The following is a 23,707-nucleotide window of genomic DNA, read 5'->3' as shown; positions in this document are numbered from 1 at the left end:
TTGATGTTAACTAGAATTAGTCAATGTTTTATCTATTTGGTAATTCAGTTTTTGAACTACATATGATGAAAGTATGTTTATTTTAATAATTTGCTCAAAATGTAACTCACGTTGTATATTTTGGTATTTGTGTTTTTTCAGTTTTTATTAAATACGTACTAAACACAAATAAAGTTAAACATGAAAATTGATGTTTACTCGGTTTGCTGTCTGTGCTAGGGCAGAACGATGCAATCCCCAAAATTAACAGCACCTAGCCATTTGTTTTCGAAATAGTTTTCAGTAAGGTTAAGGTAGTTCGCGTTTTGAGTTTTGTTTCCGCAAGTAGTATGCATAACCAGCATAATGTTCAATGAATGATAAACATAGCAACTGTTGTATTCATTCCAAAAGCGTTAACCTTTTATATTACTTCAAGCGCAAAACATACTCGATAGCGCCACCACTAGGGCAACAGCGGCACCACTTTTATAAATATGTGCATTTTTCCTTTTTAAGAAGTGCTTATCAGTTTTGTTGTGTTCCGGCATAGGTACTATACATAACAGTTATGTTTGCATGCGTGAGAATGTTCTTACGGGGTGTGTAAGCACCGAAATGTACTTGCTATGCAATCAGATCTCAAAATATGCACAAGTCCGATTCGGGAGAAATGCTCCTGGCATCACAGTTTGCACAATATTGAAACGAAATAGTAACCCGCCTACAGTAGAAGTGTTCTTACACGGTACCACATTCTCCGATTTTCGAAATATGTCCGTTGATTGAAATTATCAAATAAAATATAAATCATACTCACGTTTGTTCATGTAAACATAGGGCACAGCTCCACCACGGAAGTGTCGACAGCTCTTTTTCTTTGCACCACCGTAAAGTGGGGGAGCTGGCGTTTAGATGCCGTGGTTATACGTCTAAGTCATTTAATGCAAAGTATGGTGCCACGTCTTTCGCAACGTTGTGTTATTGTTTCTGTCATATCATTAACATGGCTTATATGTCGGCATGAGATCGATTTAGGTGTATGTTCGAGTGAACCTTGTCAGCCAATCAAGCAGCCCGAGCTTTAGTAAAAGCTGGTACTGAGAGGCAGTGGTATTTCACAGACGCTATACATGTATGAAAATTACAATATGTAATGAAATAAATTAATACCCGTTTGTCGTACTTAAATACTAATCAGTTCCATTCTTATTCGCTCGATAACCAGGAATATCACTGAAGTCACTCGAGGGTTACCGCCCTTTAATTACCTTAAATAGGTCTTGTCCGACAAATAACTTTTAATGCCTTTTTTTCCATGTATCACCATATTTGCTCAGGATGTGTCTGGGCAGAATATAATGGTCAGGTTCGATAACCAGCCATTCGCCTCAGTCACTCCAGTTATGATTTGTCAAAATTGTGTTTACATTTTCCACTCTCTAAATTTGGCTTAACATAAAACCACTTATAAACTAAATAAGGACGGACGAAATTTGTGACAGTTGTCGTTCTTGTTTAAATATACTTTTAATGAAATACAGTGAAATAATTTATATCAGTTGCATGGAAAACATGCGACCCGGGGATTTGTCGTCACCAGCCCAGGGGAGTGGTTTTTCTACGTGTACTCCGGTTCCCCCCACACCACAAGACCACACTGTCGCGTAATATCGTGCCACCGAGATTTATTAGTATAATTTTTGGTACTAACTTGTTTCACAGTGGTTGTATAATAAATAGGTTTAAACTAAATAACTATGTTATAATTTATATTTTGGATTAATAAACTCTTTTTTGTTAAGTTCTAACAGGTAAGTCCATTTGAATGTTTTCCAGCTATGTATGTGTACATAATTTCTGGTGCATTACGAACTAAGCCGCAGTGAGACAGGCTTATTAATATTTAATTAAATCAAAGATGTGTTGAGTAAGGGAGAAAAATATCGTAAAACAGCCTTCAATTTGAAAATGTTTGTTTTTACAATATTTATAAAACTGCTTAATATTTTAGAAATTCATTTCATGGAACGGATACACATTGGTCTTCTTAAGAAGTTTTTATTTTAATAGGGAATGTAATGTAAATTATTTGCTTAAGAAATTCTTCCAAACATTCAAACAGATGAACCAAGTGGTTTGAAACTTGAAATAAACGAGAGCTCCTTGCAGCTAAATACGTACGTACGCACACACGCACACAAGTACAGCAAAACAGTGAAGTCGCATACTAAAAGAGTAGATCATGTTTTATTTATGTAATGCATAACAATTTAGGTAAGTCACGGTTTAAACAGTCAATAAATATATTTATGTGTATTTATTGCACAAAACGTAATTATACACGGGAACGTGCTTGACGAATGTGGTTATCGTAGCTTCGTGTTGTTCCTAGAAAGAAAACAAAGACTGCATCTGTATGCACTGCATTCGCAAATATATCATGACATGCATTACAACCAAGGCTAATATCATGACAATTGGCTATATATACTATACTTTGGCTTTTCCTATCTTAAATTATGTGAATTGACATATAAGTGCACTGTTTTAGTCGCTATTAAAACAAGGAAATCGAGTTCATTGTAATCTCCCTGTAAAGTTTTGTGGTTAAAGATGTCAGGATTTCACTGTTTCGAATTGAATAATGTTTTATTCCTTCGTCATTTATTCAATAAACCGGAAAAAAGTCATGTTATTTTAATGTTGATTTAATGATTATGCATTGAAGTGTCCATCTATGATAGATTATATTAAATCGAACATGCCTCTAGCATCTACTCTATACTTACACCAACGGCGGCGCGGTCTGACGGGCGGGACCCGGCCAAAGCCTCTGATGGAGGCAAAGTTGCCGTTGAATCCCACGGGAACCTGCGGGATGCGGCGGCCATTGAATGGGTCAGACCACGTGGGTGGACCGGATGGACCGCGATTGAACTGGTTCATAAGCGTCTGTGGGTTACCGTCCCAGCCATCGAGCAACCCGTCGGCGTGCCGCTCCCCGATACCGGCACCACCGTGCCGCGGTAGGTCTGGATACACACATAATACAATGTACGGCTCATGTACATTCAAGTACAAAACAAATATCACATATAAAATCAAGAAATATATTTAGTGGCAATCTGTGATAATCTTATTTGGATGGCATTTAGGTGTGGTAGTTTTCAAATTATCTTTATAGTTAGCCAAAACATCACATACACAGGGAAAAAAAGCATGTTTTGGTATAGCAGCAGCCGTTAAATTCAAACGGCGAAGATGATCAGACGCCAGACGATCATGTAATAAATTGATCGTGTTTCCGGGTTGTTATATGTCATTTAATATTATGACAACAAAGTAAATAAAGCCTGAATTTCAATAAAACTTTACACATTACCGATATAATACTTCGTTTTGCTAATACAACAATTTAAAATCAACGTTATTTCAACCAAGAACAATCAACGTGCTCAGGCAGCTACTCTGCAATGAAATATACCTCAAATATTATTGAGAGACTTGTGCAATATCAATTTCATCACCTTTTCATTAAAAGGCAAATAATTTACTGGGAGAATTAGTGAGAATACTTACCCATCTCCCCCATTCTCAGTTCCCTGCCAGCTACCGTGCTGCCAAGAATTCGCTGTATAAAGGACGGGTCCTCCTGGATACCGGAAGCTACTCTGCGCACCCCACCGATACTTCTAGGAGGTGATCTCCGGCCCGATCCATGTGAAGACCCACCACCAAGATCCATGCGGGAGGCTATTGTGTCTAGCTGCAGGTTGCTGTTGAAGAAATCGACTGGAAAGCAAAAACCATGATTAAATTGAGAATATTTATGCTAAACATGCAGTATCAATATCACTTCAGCAATTGTATTAAGCGTTAGTGCCTCATTTTTAAATAAAAGTTGATAAGTGCAGTGTACATGTAAATGTTTAAACGATGCGAACATTCAATATATTTCTTGCGAAATCAAGGTGAAATATAGTAACAGTAAAACTGCGGTCGTTCGAACAAGCGGTCGTTCGAGAACGTATATATAAAATTATTTTCATTTCAAAATTGACTAATTGTCGTCTGTTTCAGCGGTGAGACGTTAAGCGGACGGATATTGGGAATACACGTGGCTTTCGTGCTGTGCTATATAAGAAGGTTGAATGCGTGGTTCGTCACTCGAGGGTTTTATTTGGCAGCGAGCATTCATTTGTTTAATCAGTATGATTTTAATGATATATTTCCTTATGTGTTTGTTGGCTTTTATATTACATACAAATACGTGTAGGAATCTCGTAACATTAAATTGGTTTCGTTCCAGTTGAAGCAAGCATTTCAATGTTCGCATTGCCTTACGGACAGAAACTATTGTGTTTGGTGCTCCTTGTATCGTGTGTAACAGATAAAATAACAGAGAACATCTCAAACCCGAATTGCCAGCGCATTGCCATGATTTAGGACTTCATTTGCGTATTTTACAATTTTAAGCGTTTTGGTGCGCTTAACATTAACAATAAACTCATGGTCATTATTTATCAACGTGCATTAAATACTGTTTAAATGTAAATATTGAATATACATGGCATTAGTGCATTATTTGTTCATACTCGTTGCCAAGGTTCGGTGGGTACAGTTTTCAAGAGCTTTTTACATTTTAAAATAGATTTTATATCTGGTTTTTGCTCTGGCCTAGCGCATCTTTAAAGGCGAGTGTGAAGTTTGGTTACCAGTAAGCTTAATGTTGTATATGTCGACGATTTGAATGAAATATTGATCTTATAAATTCACCCTTGAAATGAAATTGCTTTTACGACTATATTGTGTTGTACTATTTGAACGTTTATCTTTCAAATTGTATTGATCGTTGATCGTTTTTACTGACCCCTTTCATAAATGTATGTGACATGGGATATTTGCGTATTACGCTTCAATACTTTGTGCAATAGATATACGCTAAATAGCAAGCCCAATTCAGAATTTGTGTTGTGGTTAATGTTTACCAGAGTAAATGTAAAGTTAATGGCGTCAGCGATATTTGATTAGGAAATAGTTGTTTTAGTCACGATCTAAGTGAGTAAGTCGATTTTATTGTCGATTCTTCAATTAAGGTCTACATACCAAATATTTTGCTCACATGAAATTAGTTCCTTCAATCTAATAAAACAGTTGACCTAAAGACAAAACCCCAGTAGTCAATCAAAACATCTGCTTAACGGCACCGAGACAATGCTTTACAGACACAGGACGAGAGACACACATCACCGGGTCAATTCCTTTCAGACACTGGACGAGAGACACGCATCACCGGGTCAATGACTTACAAACACTGGAAGAGAGACACGCATCACCGGGTCAATGCCTTACAGACACTGGACGAGAGACACACATCACCGGATCAATACCTTACAGACACTGGAAGAGAGACACGCATTACCGGGTCAATGCCTTACAGACACTGGAAGAGAGACACGCATCACCGGCTCAATGCCATACAGACACTGGAAGAGAGACACGAATCACCGGGTCAATGCATTACAGACGCTGGAAGAGAGACACACATCAAAGGGCCAATGCCGTATATACACTGGATGAGAGACACGCATCTCCGGGTCAATGCCTTACAGACACTGGACGAGAGAGACGAATCACCGGGTCAATGCATTACAGACGCTGGAAGAGAGACACACACCACAGAGCCAATGCCTTACAGAAACTAGACGAGAGACACACATCACTGGGTCAAGGCCTACATACACTGGACGAGATACACACATCACCAGGTTAATGCATTACAAACACTGGAAGAGAGACACGCAACACCGGGCAAATGCCTTACAGACACTGGACCAGAGTCACACATCACCGGGTCAATGCCTTACAGACACTGGAAGAGAGACACACATCACCGGTTCACCGGGTCAATGCCTTTCAGACACTAGCCGAGTGACACACATCACCGTGTCAATGCCTTACAGACGCTGGAAGAGAGACACACATCACCGGGTCAATGCCTTACAGACACTGGACGAGAGACGCGCATCACCGGGTCAATGCCTTACAGTCACTGGAAGAGAGACACACATCACAGGGTTAATGCCTTTCAGACACTAGACGGGAGACACACATCACCGGTTCAATGCCTTACATACACTGGACGAAAGTCAAACATCACAGGGTCAATGCCTTACAAACACTGGACGAGAGTCACACATCACAGGGTTAATGTCATTCAGACACTGGACGAGAGACACACATCACTGAACAGACACTGGACGAGAGTCACACATCACCGGGTAAATGCCTTTCAGACACTGGACGAGAGACACATATCACCGGGTCAAGGCCTCCAGACACTGGACGAGAGACACACATCACAGGGCCAATGCCTTACAGACACTGGACGACAGACACACATCACAGGGCCAATGTCTTACAGACACTGGACGAGAGTCACACATCACCGGGTCAATGCCTTACAGACACTGGAAGAGAATCACTCATCACCGGGTCAATGCCTTACAGACACTGGACGGGAGACACCCAACACGGGGTCAATGCCTTACAGACACTGGACGACAGACACACATCACAGGGCCAATGCCTTACAGGCACTGGACAAGCGGCACACATCACCGGGTCAATGCCTTATAGACACTGGACGAGAGACACGCATCACCGGATCAATGACTTACAAACACTGGAAGAGAGACACGCATCACCGGGTCAATGCCTTACAGACACTGGACGAGAGACACACATCACCGGATCAATACCTTACAGACACTGGAAGAGAGACACGCATTACCGGGTCAATGCCTTACAGACACTGGAAGAGAGACACGCATCACCGGCTCAATGCCATACAGACACTGGAAGAGAGACACGAATCACCGGGTCAATGCATTACAGACGCTGGAAGAGAGACACACATCACAGGGCCAATGCCTTATATACACTGGATGAGAGACACGCATCTCCGGGTCAATGCCTTACATACACTGGACGAGAGAGACGAATCACCGGGTCAATGCATTACAGACGCTGGAAGAGAGACACACACCACAGAGCCAATGCCTTACAGAAACTGGACGAGAGACACACATCACTGGGTCAAGGCCTACATACACTGGACGAGATACACACATCACCAGGTTAATGCATTACAAACACTGGAAGAGAGACACGCAACACCGGGCAAATGCCTTACAGACACTGGACCAGGGTCACACATCACCGGGTCAATGCCTTACAGACACTGGAAGAGAGACACACATCACCGGTTCACCGGGTCAATGCCTTTCAGACACTAGCCGAGTGACACACATCACCGTGTCAATGCCTTACAGACGCTGGAAGAGAGACACACATCACCGGGTCAATGCCTTACAGACACTGGACGAGAGACGCGCATCACCGGGTCAATGCCTTACAGTCACTGGAAGAGAGACACACATCACAGGGTTAATGCCTTTCAGACACTAGACGGGAGACACACATCACCGGTTCAATGCCTTACATACACTGGACGAAAGTCACACATCACAGGGTCAATGCCTTACAAACACTGGACGAGAGTCACACATCACAGGGTTAATGTCATTCAGACGCTGGACGAGAGACACACATCACTGAACAGACACTGTACGAGAGTCACACATCACCGGGTAAATGCCTTTCAGACACTGGACGAGAGACACATATCATCGGGTCAAGGCCTCCTGACACTGGACGAGAGACACACATCACAGGGCCAATGCCTTACAGACACTGGACGACAGACACACATCACAGGGCCAATGCCTTACAGACACTGGACGAGAGTCACACATCACCGGGTCAATGCCTTACAGACACTGGAAGAGAATCACTCATCACCGGGTCAATGCCTTACAGACACTGGACGGGAGACACCCAACACGGGGTCAATGCCTTACAGACACTGGAAGAGAGAGACACACATCACCGGGTCAATGCCTTACAGACATTGGACGAGCGACACACATCACCGGGTCAATGCCTTATAGACATTGGACGAGAGACACACATCACTGAACAGACACTGGACGAGAGTCACACATCACCGGGTCAATGCCTTACAGACACTGGAAGAGAATGACTCATCACCGGGTCAAGGCCTTACAGACACTGGACGGGAGACACCCAACACGGGGTCAATGCCTTACAGACACTGGAAGAGAGAGACACACATCACCGAGTCAATGCCTTACAGGCACTGGACAAGCGGCACACATCACCGGGTCAATGCCTTATAGACATTGGACGAGAGACACACATCACTGAACAGACACTGGACGAGAGTCACACATCACCGGGTCAATGCCTTACATACACTGAACGAGAGACACGCATCATCGGGTAAATGCCTTACAGACACTGGACGAGCGACACACATCACGGGGTCAATGCCTTACAGACACTGGACGAGAGTCACACATCACAGGGTCAATGTCTTTCAGACACTGGACCAGAGACACACATCACTGAAAAGACACTGGACGAGAGTCACACATCACCGGGTCTATGACTTTCAGGCACTGGACGAGAGACACACATCATCGGGTCAAGACCTACAGACAATGGACGAGAGACACACATCACAGGGCCAATGCCTTTCATACACTGGACGAGAGTCACACATCACAGGGCCAATGCCTTACATACACTGGACGAGAGACACACTTCACAGGGCCAATGCCTTTCATACACTGGACGAGAGTCACACACCACAGGGCCAAGGCCTTTCATACACTGGACGAGAGACACACATCACCAGGGCCAATGCCTTTCATACGCTGGACGAGAGACACACATCACAGGGCCAATGCTTTACAGACACTGAACGACAGACACACATCACAGGGCCAATGCCTTTCATTCACTGGACGAGAGTCACACATCACCGAGCAAATACCTTACAGACACTGGAAGAGAATCACTCATCACCGGGTCAATGCCTTACAGACACTGGACGGGAGACACCCAACACGGGGTCAATGCCTTACAGACACTGAAAGAGAGAGACACACATCACCGGGTCAATGCCTTACAGACATTGGACGAGCGACACACATCACCGGGTCAATGCCTTACAGACACTGGACGAGAGACACACATCACTGAACAGACACTGGACGAGAGTCACACATCACCGGGTCAATGCCTTACATACACTGAACGAGAGACACACATCACCGGGTCAATGCCTTTCAGACACTGGACAAGCGACACACATCACCGTGTCACCGGGTCAATGCCTTTCAGACACTGGACGAGTGACACACATCACTAGGTCAATGCCTTACATACACTGAACGAGAGACACGCATCACTGGGTCAATGCCTTACAGACACTGGACGAGAGTCACACATCACCGGGTCAATGCCTTACAGACACTGGACGAGCGACACACATCACCGGGTTAATGCCTTACATACACTGGAAGAGAGATACACATCACAGGGCCAATGCCTTACAGACACTGGACGAGAGTCACACATCACCGGATCAATGGCTTACAGACACTGGACGAGTGACACACATCACCGGGTCAATGCCTTTCAGACACTGGAAGAGAGACACACATCAGAGGGTCAATGCCTTTCAGACACAGGACGGGAGCCACGCATCACAGGGTCAATGCCTTACAGACACTTGAAGAGAGACACACATCACAGGGTTAATGCCTTTCAGACACTAGACGGGAGACACACATCACCGGTTCAATGCCTTACATACACTGGACGAGAGACACACATCACAGGGTTAATGCCTTACAGACACTGGACGAGAGACACACATCACCAGGTCAATGTATTACAAACACTGATAGAGAGACACGCATCACCGGGTCAATGCCTTACATACACTGGACGAGAGCCACACAGCACAGGGCCAATGCCTTACAGACACTGGACGAGGGTCACACATCTCCGGGTCAATGCCTTACAGACACTGGAAGAGAGACACGCGTCACCGGGTCAATGCCTTAAATACACTGGACGAGAAGACACACATCACAGGGCTAATGCCTTACAGACACTGGACGAGTGACACACATCACAGGGTTAATGCCTTACAGTCACTTGACGTGAGACACACATCACCGGGTTAATGCCTTACAGACACTAGACGAGAGACACACATCACCGGGTCAATGCCTTACAGACACTTGACAAGAGACACACATCACAGTGTCAATGCCTTACTGACACTGAACGAGAGACACACATCACCGGGAAATGCCTTACATACACTGAACGAGAGACACTCATCACCGGTTCAATGCCTTACAGACACTGGACGAGAGACACGCATCACCGGGTCAAAGCAATACAGACACTGGACGAGCGACACACATCACCGGGTCACCGGGTCAGTGCCTTACAGACACTGGACGAGAGACACATATCACCGGGTCAATACCTTACATACACTGAACGAGAGACACGCATCACCGGGTCAATGCCTTACAGACACTGGACGAGCGACACACATAACCGGGTCAATGCCTTACATACACTGGACGAGAGACACACATTACCGTGTCAATGCCTTACATACACTGGACGAGAGACACACATCACATGGTATATGCCTTACATACACTGGACGAGAGTCACACATCACCGGGTCAATGCCTTACAGACACTGGACGAGGGTCACACATCACCGGGTCAATGCCTTACAAACACTGGACGAGAGTCACACATCACCGGGTCAATGCCTTACAGACACTGGACGAGAGACACACATCACAGGGTAAATGCCTTACAAGCACTGGACGAGAGTCACACATCACCGGGTCAATGCCTTACAGACACTGGACGAGAGACACACATCACAGTGTCAATGCCTTACTGACACTGAACGAGAGACACACATCACCGGGAAATGCCTTACATACACTGAACGAGAGACACTCATCACCGGTTCAATGCCTTACAGACACTGGACGAGAGACACGCATCACCGGGTCAAAGCAATACAGACACTGGACGAGCGACACACATCACCGGGTCACCGGGTCAGTGCCTTACAGACACTGGACGAGAGACACATATCACCGGGTCAATACCTTACATACACTGAACGACGAGAGTCACACATCACCGAGCAAATACCTTACAGACACTGGAAGAGAATCACTCATCACCGGGTCAATGCCTTACAGACACTGGACGGGAGACACCCAACACGGGGTCAATGCCTTACAGACACTGAAAGAGAGAGACACACATCACCGGGTCAATGCCTTACAGACATTGGACGAGCGACACACATCACCGGGTCAATGCCTTACAGACACTGGACGAGAGACACACATCACTGAACAGACACTGGACGAGAGTCACACATCACCGGGTCAATGCCTTACATACACTGAACGAGAGACACACATCACCGGGTCAATGCCTTTCAGACACTGGACAAGCGACACACATCACCGTGTCACCGGGTCAATGCCTTTCAGACACTGGACGAGTGACACACATCACTAGGTCAATGCCTTACATACACTGAACGAGAGACACGCATCACTGGGTCAATGCCTTACAGACACTGGACGAGAGTCACACATCACCGGGTCAATGCCTTACAGACACTGGACGAGCGACACACATCACCGGGTTAATGCCTTACATACACTGGAAGAGAGATACACATCACAGGGCCAATGCCTTACAGACACTGGACGAGAGTCACACATCACCGGATCAATGGCTTACAGACACTGGACGAGTGACACACATCACCGGGTCAATGCCTTTCAGACACTGGAAGAGAGACACACATCAGAGGGTCAATGCCTTTCAGACACAGGACGGGAGCCACGCATCACAGGGTCAATGCCTTACAGACACTTGAAGAGAGACACACATCACAGGGTTAATGCCTTTCAGACACTAGACGGGAGACACACATCACCGGTTCAATGCCTTACATACACTGGACGAGAGACACACATCACAGGGTTAATGCCTTACAGACACTGGACGAGAGACACACATCACCAGGTCAATGTATTACAAACACTGATAGAGAGACACGCATCACCGGGTCAATGCCTTACATACACTGGACGAGAGCCACACAGCACAGGGCCAATGCCTTACAGACACTGGACGAGGGTCACACATCTCCGGGTCAATGCCTTACAGACACTGGAAGAGAGACACGCGTCACCGGGTCAATGCCTTAAATACACTGGACGAGAAGACACACATCACAGGGCTAATGCCTTACAGACACTGGACGAGTGACACACATCACAGGGTTAATGCCTTACAGTCACTTGACGTGAGACACACATCACCGGGTTAATGCCTTACAGACACTAGACGAGAGACACACATCACCGGGTCAATGCCTTACAGACACTTGACAAGAGACACACATCACAGTGTCAATGCCTTACTGACACTGAACGAGAGACACACATCACCGGGAAATGCCTTACATACACTGAACGAGAGACACTCATCACCGGTTCAATGCCTTACAGACACTGGACGAGAGACACGCATCACCGGGTCAAAGCAATACAGACACTGGACGAGCGACACACATCACCGGGTCACCGGGTCAGTGCCTTACAGACACTGGACGAGAGACACATATCACCGGGTCAATACCTTACATACACTGAACGAGAGACACGCATCACCGGGTCAATGCCTTACAGACACTGGACGAGCGACACACATAACCGGGTCAATGCCTTACATACACTGGACGAGAGACACACATTACCGTGTCAATGCCTTACATACACTGGACGAGAGACACACATCACATGGTATATGCCTTACATACACTGGACGAGAGTCACACATCACCGGGTCAATGCCTTACAGACACTGGACGAGGGTCACACATCACCGGGTCAATGCCTTACAAACACTGGACGAGAGTCACACATCACCGGGTCAATGCCTTACAGACACTGGACGAGAGACACACATCACAGGGTAAATGCCTTACAAGCACTGGACGAGAGTCACACATCACCGGGTCAATGCCTTACAGACACTGGACGAGAGACACACATCACAGTGTCAATGCCTTACTGACACTGAACGAGAGACACACATCACCGGGAAATGCCTTACATACACTGAACGAGAGACACTCATCACCGGTTCAATGCCTTACAGACACTGGACGAGAGACACGCATCACCGGGTCAAAGCAATACAGACACTGGACGAGCGACACACATCACCGGGTCACCGGGTCAGTGCCTTACAGACACTGGACGAGAGACACATATCACCGGGTCAATACCTTACATACACTGAACGAGAGACACGCATCACCGGGTCAATGCCTTACAGACACTGGACGAGCGACACACATAACCGGGTCAATGCCTTACATACACTGGACGAGAGACACACATTACCGTGTCAATGCCTTACATACACTGGACGAGAGACACACATCACATGGTATATGCCTTACATACACTGGACGAGAGTCACACATCACCGGGTCAATGCCTTACAGACACTGGACGAGGGTCACACATCACCGGGTCAATGCCTTACAAACACTGGACGAGAGTCACACATCACCGGGTCAATGCCTTACAGACACTGGACGAGAGACACACATCACAGGGTAAATGCCTTACAAACACTGGACGAGAGTCACACATCACCGGGTCAATGCCTTACAGACACTGGACGAGAGACACACATCACAGGGTTAATGCCTTACAGACACTGGACGAGAGACACACATCACCGGGTCAATGCCTTACAGACACTGGACGAGAGTCACACATCACCGGGTTAATGCCTTACAGACACTGGACGAGAGTCACACATCACCGGGTTAATGCCTTACAGACACTGGACGAGAGACATACATAACTCAAGGCAGACCAGACAAACCGCAAATGCATCAACATGTCTTTATCAATTAATGTCGAGACCACAAAAGTGAAACGGTCATAAAAATAGAAGTTCACAAGGGTTTAAACTAATTATTTGTACATGACCTCAAAATTGTCCCAACAATTATCAGTAAATGCAAACCAACTCACGGCAAAATCAGCTGCCAATTGTCATCACAGTTGTATTGCAATTAGCATGACTGTATATATTGATAGCACATGGGTGTTATAAAAAAGCCGATTATAACATACGTTCTCAAAACACAAGTCAAGATTTATGTCTTTTTAAGGTTCCATATTTAACAAACACAATACATGTATACTTTAGGGATGAGTATTTTTTAAAGAATTTAGTGAAAAGTATAAGCGTTGTGTTGTACCTCAAAACTAAACAAAAAATAAATGTAGGAACGGATTCAATTTTGGACGAACAGACTTTGTGGAAGGCCCTTGATTAAACATATGTTAACTATCATAATTTACATGTAACTTAAATACCTGTTGTGTCAGCGGGAAATCTCGGCTGTTCTTGGTGGATAAACCCCTGTGATGTACGCCCACTTGAGCCTCGGTCTAAACTCTGCCCTATGGACGGCGACCTCGTCTGACTCCCGAACTGTGCATCGGCTTGGCCTCTGAACTGTGCATCGGCTTGCCCAATAAACTGTGCACCGGCTTGCCCAATAAACCGTGCACCTGATTGACCCCTCAGTTGTTGATCAGTAGGGCCTCTGAACTGGGTCGTAGTTTGGTCACCAAACTGTGCGCCTCGTTCGGACCCAAATGATGACCCAAGCTGAGCTTGAGAAAATCTTTCACTGGGATAGCCTATATCTGGTAATGTTAAGCATATATATATAATTCATATATAGATGTATAAAACGCCATGTGTTTAAAATTGTTAACTCACTCGATAGAATTTCCAATCATTTAAGATCAACATGTAAGTTGATTATAATTATAGTACTATAGCAAACGTGAATTTATAATACTAATCATACTGTTAATTTGTCCCAGGACGGTGTTGATGACAGCCGTCAGGGTTAGCAGTATAACGCGTACGTCCATCGTCTGTGAATAAAAGACATGCAATGTTAGGTATGAGTTGGCTGCCTAATTCGGGGGACTGATTGCATAATTAAAATTGAAGAGTAATATTTAGAGGATAATTGTTTGTTTCAGTGTAAGATCGTTAAATATTTCACCTAGTGAGCAACAAAAGCTATATTTCACGAATGGCGTAGCCAGGAGTGAAATATTCAGTTTTGGTGTTCACGAGGTGAACTATATTGCGATCTTACACTGAAACAAACATTTATTTTAATATATACCTTAAATTGGAGTTAAAAAAAAATCTTTTCACTATTTTAGAAAAATGCGCTCGAAACGCCATTTTGGAAAGTATGTCTTTGAAATTATGTCCCAGCCCTGTGCGCGCTTGATTTGGAACTGTGAGTGGGCTAAAATTTCAAAACTGTGAATTACGTTAATTCTATATTTTTACTGGTTCAAACAGTGAAATGATATTTCATTCACTGATAAATCTCTATAAACCACCAAAAACATATGATAAAGACGTAATTGTACACACTGACTCAAACATATTTCAAATGCGGTTTACGAGCCGTTATTTTGACGTGCAAAGAACCAAAAACCAAATCATTATTTTTAATAAAAAAAATGCATCGAAAAACAAAACAGGCTTGGAAACGTTAAACGTTTTATGAAAGTCGTTTTTTGATTGGATTATGGATTATAATTTAGAAAGTACATATAACTTTCTTCCTGAGGTGAAAACGTCACATCGTTCTCGCCGAAAGGCCATATAACTCGGTCTAGGTTTACGTTTAAAAGAGGAGATCCGTCAAAAGGTGTAAAAAGTTTTAAGGGAATTTAGTAGTAACATACATGTTAATGAATATGAATAAACAGGAAACGTTTTAAGGACTTCAGTGATTGGTCCTCCCGCTGTTGCTGGACGTTTTCGATAGTCAAGTCCGAATTGCCGGCCTCAATAAGGAACATTTCGATAGTTGGGTCTTTTGTTGATTTTCAAAACAGTTAATGAGGTTCATTTCACCGATCGCATTTGTATAGAGCATAATTTTACCCGATTCAGGTATATTGATGGACCTTAAACTCTCAAATGTTCGATTTAATTTTTCTCAGCAAGCTTTTATGTAGTCTTCATTACTTCCCCTATCACTATGTTACTATGTACTATTGGAATTAGTAGGCATGGAGCCAGACTAGCTTTTATGATGACTGCTTGCATAAACATGTGTATATACAATGGTTGTGTATATATTATTCAAACATGTATAATTAGTTTAAAAATGAGTGAATGATGGTGTTACTATAATGAGCCTATTGACATTTATACAATAACTGGTAAACCACGTACAGGTTGTGAGGTAATGACAGTTCTATGCTGATATTTACGAACAAAGACATAAAACCGTCACATTAGTCATATACCATGCATGTTTTCACATAGGTATTGTTTAATTACCGAAGATGGCCATTATCTCGACACCTTTAGTAACATCAGAATCAACTGCACACTATCTAATTACCAATAAAATAAAAATTCTAGTTTTAGTTGCTAGGTAGATTTCCCATATGCGTTGAGCGACACATTCGTATTATCGTATTATACAATGAAAAACGATATAATTGTATTCTCATGGTGATTATCGGGGCTTTAAAAGATAACACACAAGGTATAAAACGGGCCTCTTAAGTAAAAACTATACATCAGTCATCTGGTTTTGTGGACCTGTGATTATTACTGTCGTTCAATATTCGAGTTTGAGCCCATGTTCAGTGATGATTCAGTTGGCGGAGACCCATCTATCATTATATTTGTATCAGGGAAACGTTCAAATTGTCAACTTACTTTGTTTTACGAGATGATGTAAAATAACGAAATATTTAAGCAAAAAGCAGATTTGGATTGTTAAACTAGGTGACTTTCATTTCATTTCAATATGTTCTATGTATAAACTACAGGATTATATTCCTTGATATTATGTTCGAAATCCAAGAATAAAGCAGAAAGTGCTTGAAGGGCGATATCTGTATTAATAAACCTTAATGTGTGAAACGAAATATGCCTTAACATTTTCTCTTCCTTTTTTTGTATTTTGTGCCGATTTGCTGTAAATATTATCATTACGCGTTCTAAGGCAATGTATATGCTTACAATCATGAATGGTTTATGTTTGAAATGTTTACATACTATTTGAAATGCCCCGACCATTGTGACACATGTGTGCATTGAAAAATAAAACCTCAGTGTGAGGTCTCACTAAAGAGAAAAGACAAAAGTTACGATTGTTCAAGTGAAATGACACTTTGTGTACAAGCTTGTATAAAGTTCACTTTAAATGGTTCAATAGAAACTTCAAGTACAGGTCCAGAATATAGCTACGTATATCTTGTTAAATGGCACAATGACCAAAGGCCAAAACAGACAAAAGAAACAGTTGAAAACAAAAAAAGGTTTATGAAAAATAACAGTTTGTCACTATTGTACACTATTATATCAAATGTTAAGGTTGCCGCCTTTTTAAACACAAAAACAGCCACCAAAAACAGGAATTCGTTGGGGGATTTAACCCATTAGGGCGACAATTGTCCAAGGACGAACCTCACATTTGTCCCACAATAAATTTATACAATTAAACACAGTCCTCTAGGGACCAGAAACAAAGTATCTATATATTTCCTTAGCCTATTTTACTATATATTAAGAGTACTCTCACTAAATATTTTTATATTTATAAAATAAAAATGATTCGCATCTTTTCCTTTTCAAAAACCTATAAACCTCATCAATAAGAACTTCAGAAAGGATTTTTGTTTTTGATTACATCGATAAGTTAAGATAATAAGAATAAGGTTTCATCCATACTGAAGATCTCGAGTCTGTCGAAATAAAACCGAATAAACCGCAGCAATTAATAAAAAAAACACTCAATCTAAAATGCTCAACCGTAGTTCTGTTCATTGATCATTACGTCCGCTCTTGAAACAGAAATATTATTTTTATAATTGACAACAATTTATCATTGCAGCATTACAAAACACAATTACAAAACCACATTTTGATGTGTACGTAATTAGAGTTTGTCATGCCTCATGCAATGAATCAAACCACATGATGTGATATAAGATCATTTATGTTTTACATTATCAAGTATTTGTTTGCATCCCATGTAAAAATGTAAATCGAATATATCGCTGTTTCATTCGTTTCTCTTTTAAGTCGCTTTGTTCGTACTTACACTAAATTCAAATGTATGTACGATGTGTATTCCTGATTCTAAAACCAATACACTTTAATTCGTGGCAATGCAGAAAGGAAAGATCCGAAATAAAACTCCAAGAAAGAAGACACTAACTGACATCCATATCTTACGCTGGTTGGTGTTCACGCGGCCACGGTTGTCCAAAAGTGAGGAAGGAGAAGGGGCGGTCCGTGAACCATTAACGTACCGTCACGTCCGGTGACCGTCAGCGATGACAGGACGGGCCTGTTCCCACGGAGCGACCGCCTCCTTCTCGTAAATCACTTGTCATCAGGCCTTACATGGGTTCCAAATCGCTAACATGCACGTTACAAATATTGTTATTAGTGATCTATGTTTTGTACTCAAGATAACTTTCATATAGAGTGTTACCATTTGCTGTCATAATAAGATCTCTTGATGAAAATAAATTAAGTGTAAATACAATATGCCTACTTACATATTATAAGAATATATAAATTGTTCACCAGTATGCTTATGTTTGTGTCAACATAACATCTTTCATTCTGACGTAATTGACTAAATCGTGTTCTTAAATCTCAATTTCCCTCATGTCCATGTACATTGTAAGGTATTGGTTTCAAATACTTTACTTCGAAAACGATATATTTTGGGTAGCTGTGATTTAACACCAATATTTTCATGAATTACATCAAGGTACCAAAAGCCGCCATTGTGTTTATTTAGAATATCATGTAGCAGTTCAAAGGACATTGACCCTTTGATTATGAATAATTATAAATCAAAGCAATTGAAGCCGCAACAAGTTCGTGTCAATAACCAGTTTAGTCTCCATTTCACTGGTACGTTTTTGTCTTATCTATGAAGACCATATGGTTTTAACCTGATGCGAACCACACTCGTGTCCATATCTTAGGTAGGGAATTGTACCTTGCCAGTATTCAATATTGATATTATCCTTATCATTAGACATGTCTCAGTGATTCCATTAAGCCCACTGGTCAGCTATATATACAGGCCAATCAAAACACTCAGTTTCTTATCTTAATTTTAAGTTCAATCTATGTTGCCTATTGGGCATGACCCCTGGTGCGCATTTTGAGAGGCCATTAGAGAATGTCCTAATGAGCACAAAGCTCCTTGGCTACTGGCGGGCGGCCTCCATCCCTTCGTTTGCTTTACTAACTAAACATATAATTTAGTCTGTGTTAATCCGAATGATGCATTCGAAAGATAAGTTGTTTGAACTTTGTTATTTAACCTTTGTTGTCTTCAAAATGGCAAAATTAGATATCGTAACGAGAAAGATTAAAAGCTGGTTAGTACGTTTATGCAAAAAACAAAAAAATTATCAATCAATTTAGAATCTTCAAAAGTAAAACAAAATATTTTGAAATATTTCAGAAAGCTATTCATTTTCACCAGAACCTGCAAATCTCTGAAAAAACTTTGAAGGGCAACAAAGCGGACGGTTAAATTGTTATATTGTTTGCTGTTTTAGCAACTTCGCATTTATTATGTATGATGTATAGCCACGTTTTATATTTTATCATGTAAGAAACACTGGTACTTTCAATGTATTACATTTGTACAACATTTGTATGCAGTTCGTTACATGATAATATATTATTTTGTTAGCTGTATTTGCCCTTGAGGGCAGATTGTCGTGATGCAACAAACATTAGCTTTGTAAACATAATATTTCCTCGGTGTAGAGATAATAATTTGAAGTTAACCATATACATCGGTAACAAGCTGTAATAACGTTCCCTATATGACACTGAATTAGGCTTACGTGTATTTGAACGGTTTACATACTCAAAAAGTGGTACGTTTAAGTCCGCTGCAAGTAGATCGCGTAGTAATTTTATTTAGCAGTTAAACTTTGTGACTTAACTCTTGGGTTTCTTAATTATGTTTGCCATAATACAATTCAATGGCAATCAATGTAAACTTAGATCAATAAATACAACACTAAAACACTACATTTCATTAAAGGTATAATTCAAAATTTTACGAACTACTTCAGCAGATGTACCACCGGCATACATCCGAGGTTGTTTTTAAAAAAAATGGCCGAGCAGTTCCATATGTCGTGAACTACGGCCATGTCCTCTTCAAGTTACGTGTCCTGGATGTGATTTTATACTTTGGGCTAAATTGAAGGTGAAGGAACGAACTACATCCTCTTGTTCAAATATAACTCTTATGCTTGGCACGATGGCGCATTTTTCGTGACCCATGGCCACGAGAGTGTCTTACCTTTGAACATGATTTTACGCGCTTCGTTATATAGATGTGTGGACCAAACTGCTCTCATGGGTTAATCACTCATACACTTTCATATATTATCACCGCGATGTGTAGTAGTACTTGACTTGTTTTACAACTCGTTTTTGAGTAATGTGCCCTTGTACATTTTTTACACTTTTGGCTTCAATATAGTTTGTGGGTTGCTGCTCTATCTGTATCAAGAGGTATACCTCTGGTTCTTGGCTCACACTATCACCATCATCGGAAGCCTGGAACATATTTCGTTGACCCCGGAAAACCCTATTGAGTCACGTTCCCTTGAGCGTCTTTTGTTTGGAGAATGTCGAGCTTCCTCAGTATAAGATATATACATATGTACACAATATTAACCTCATGTGTAAAACTCTTCAGACAAACAAGTTACTAACAAATGACTAACAAAATTTGTTTGTCATTTTAAGTTGACTTAGTCGCAAGTAAGAATGATTTCTTTAAAATAATCTTAAAATCTTTAGTATGATTTTGCAATGATACATATTGGGAGAAATTTCAGAAAAATGAGGTTTTACCGGAAATGAGGGCGTAGCGAACGAGCCCTTCTTAATCACTAAAATATTACTTGAGCTTATCTAACTGTCTTAGAATACTCATTCCTGATATTTGTAACGCAAAATCTGACGGACAGAGTCTGAATCGGACGAGCGGCAGTAGGCGGACCTTTGAACACCCGTGAAAGTTGAATTCTTAATAATTAATTCTAGTACTTATGATTGCCTATCTGCCATTGGATTGGCTGAAAATGTAGACTGTATTCTAATAAACGATCGATATATGAACTTTATTTTAACGTGTTTATTATCACATTTCGTGCAATTATATTTGTCAGTGAAATAGTTAAAAACAAATTTTAGCACCGTTTATATAGAAGATATTCTTTGGTGAGAAGTTATTAATTTTGATGAACTAAAGTTATTGAAAGACCATGAATGTGATATTCTATTTACATTATAAATACTGAATGATGTTTAAGGCTCTAAATGCATAAAACGTTATCGCCCGAGCGTTCGTACTGCATGGACGCACACAAATTAACTACACTTATTATATCACACACACACGCGCGATCGCGCGCGCGCGCACGCACGCACGCGCGCACACACACACACACACACACACACACATATATATATATATATATATATATATATAATGACAATATTTCATGATGCCGACGTGGTATAAAGCAAAATTGTAAGCATAAATCACGTTTATTAGTCAGCGCCTAGAATGGCGCCGACTATATCGGATATTGACCAAAATGTAACTTAAACTTAGGGTATGTTCATAAATTGCAAAAGAATGCTTTTGATATTTTTATCGTTGCACGATAAAATGTGAAGTACAGTGTGTGTGTTTTTAAATAAATGTATACATTACTTGATAGCTAAGTTTCAAATTATAACTGCCCTGAATATTGTTTTTTGAAAATATTGATTACAAAAACCAACTTTTCTCCGAATAGATGATGGTTACATGGTACTATAAACACTTACTATATGTTTCTTAATCTCCTTTGGTAAGCGGCGACAAAACAGAGAGATTTGAGAGTAACTAACATTAAGCTTAATTGTTTGTTTTGCAAATGTCATTAAAATAGATTCCAGATTATTCTCTCATAACGTATAGTATTTTTATCCCCGTTAAATTTTACTCGTAACAGTAAAGTATGTTGACAAAAACAAATATAATCGTTACAGTATTTTCAACAATAATGTATTTCGAACATATGCATACTTAATTAACATGTTATCATTGAAGTAAATTATCTTACACGGTACTATAACTCTTTCCGCTATGTTTCTCAATCTGCTACGCAGTAATCTCCCTTGACAAGCCCGACTCAAAGGGTTTTGACATTAAGGCCAGAGCTTTTTATTTTTCGTTTTACGGGAAATTTTTCAAAAATAAGCGCCAGGAGGAGGGAATAAAATAAAGAAAAAGATGTCGAAAAATGAGCGTCAAGAAAAAATAATAAAAATAAGATGGATTTTTCGTATATTTTTCTTTTTTTCTGAAACATTTAAAGAATGAATATTTTGAAGTTGTGCACACTTGTTTCTCACTCCATACTGCCTGTTGTATAATAGATCTGTATAATAAAGTCAAAACAAGATGTCATTTTCACAAGTAGCCACAATAATGCACCAGTCAATTGTAACCAGCCCACCACCCAGGTCTGGAGAATAGCGGGGACTTTGACTTTCAGTCCAGCCAATCCTTGGTAAAACCCCACCCTGCGGAAACAAACTACTGGTCAAATCCCTGCAACCTGAGGTAATGCCCATTCCCCACTATTTTCGGCGCAAAAACAAAACCAATGCATTCACTCAGCACTACGGGGCCACCTGGAAGGTAAATACACGGCCCATTTCTCTCGTTATCCCCTTTATACCCCCAGACCTGGGACCCGTGGTTACAATTGACTGGTGCATAATGCATGTTTAAGGAACTTTTTTTAACATTAATTTTGGATATTCATTTTACTCCCTAAACGCCACAATTCAACTGGTTCACACCAATGTAAATATATTCTTCAACTGTAACTCCACAGTATTTAACACTGCACTTTTAAATGAAAATTAGTAAAATTACACATAAATTATTATATATGCATGATTTTAATACGAGCATATATACTTTTGTAATGCTTTTTATAGTCACTGGAACTGCACTGGCAAAACATAAGGCATCTGGCACATTGTTTGTGTCTAAAATGTTGATTAATATCATTTTGGATACATATATTGAGATAAACAACACATCTAAAGAAATTAAATGTCTTTGATATACAAGAAAAAAAACGAGGCATGTAACTCAAAACTTACCAGATTTCACAGTAGAGTCATTTTTTAGTTTCTTAATCAACATACAAACAATCCATTTTAAAATGGGTGACATGAAAAGAGGAGCCAATGCCCATTAAAATGGTATGCGATATGTTGGTACATGTATAACTTTATTGCCTTTAGACAAACAAGCCAAATCCACATTCTATGCATCTTTTTCTGTACGACTGTAGTCGGAAACTGTACAGCAAATTCCAATTCTCAGTGTATCACTATCCCCGTGTAAACAGGTCTACACACAGAAATATTTAAGTGATTTTATCCTTTGGTATAAAGAAAATACAATTCCGTTCCGAAATATCACAAAATGACAAACGCACTGATTATATGAACAACAGTGTCAGTCCTCAAACTAAATCCACTTTAAAATTTCGTAAAAGGCGGC

General features: G+C 41.2%; 1 protein-coding gene across 5 annotated transcripts; it reads right to left on the bottom strand.

Moving 5' to 3' along the window:
• Positions 1–2,210: 2,210 nt before the first annotated feature.
• LOC128229261 (uncharacterized) lies at positions 2,211–22,337 on the bottom strand. 5 transcript variants are annotated; one of them, XM_052941066.1, is made up of 6 exons: positions 22,248–22,337; positions 14,891–14,960; positions 14,388–14,723; positions 3,562–3,774; positions 2,772–3,014; positions 2,211–2,370 (listed from the first exon to the last, which is right to left on the bottom strand). In XM_052941066.1, coding segments are annotated over exons 2-6 (861 nt in total). In that variant the 5' UTR covers positions 14,958–14,960; positions 22,248–22,337; the 3' UTR covers positions 2,211–2,368. The 5 variants fall into 5 exon arrangements, with proteins under 5 accessions (XP_052797026.1, XP_052797023.1, XP_052797027.1 ...); XM_052941063.1 differs by lacking the exon at positions 22,248–22,337 and adding an exon at positions 21,970–22,074; XM_052941067.1 differs by lacking the exon at positions 22,248–22,337 and adding an exon at positions 18,313–18,339.
• Between the last annotated feature and the right edge of the window lie 1,370 nt (positions 22,338–23,707).

Source organism: Mya arenaria, chromosome 3 (assembly GCF_026914265.1).
Source record: "Mya arenaria isolate MELC-2E11 chromosome 3, ASM2691426v1".
Classification (NCBI taxonomy): domain Eukaryota; kingdom Metazoa; phylum Mollusca; class Bivalvia; order Myida; family Myidae; genus Mya; species Mya arenaria.
This window is presented reverse-complemented; position numbering and strand designations above follow the sequence as displayed.

Excerpts from the sequence above, each read along its gene's own strand:
- LOC128229261 (XM_052941063.1), bottom strand. The coding sequence starts at position 22,065 with ATGACATTTGCAAAACAAACAATTAAGCTTAATGTTAGTTACTCTCAA. Across the intron at positions 14,961-21,969 it reads AGGAGATTAAGAAACATATA|ACGATGGACGTACGCGTTAT; the intron begins GTAAGTGTTTAT and ends TTTTATTCACAG. Across the intron at positions 3,775-14,387 it reads ATTTCCCGCTGACACAACAG|TCGATTTCTTCAACAGCAAC; the intron begins GTATTTAAGTTA and ends TTTGCTTTCCAG.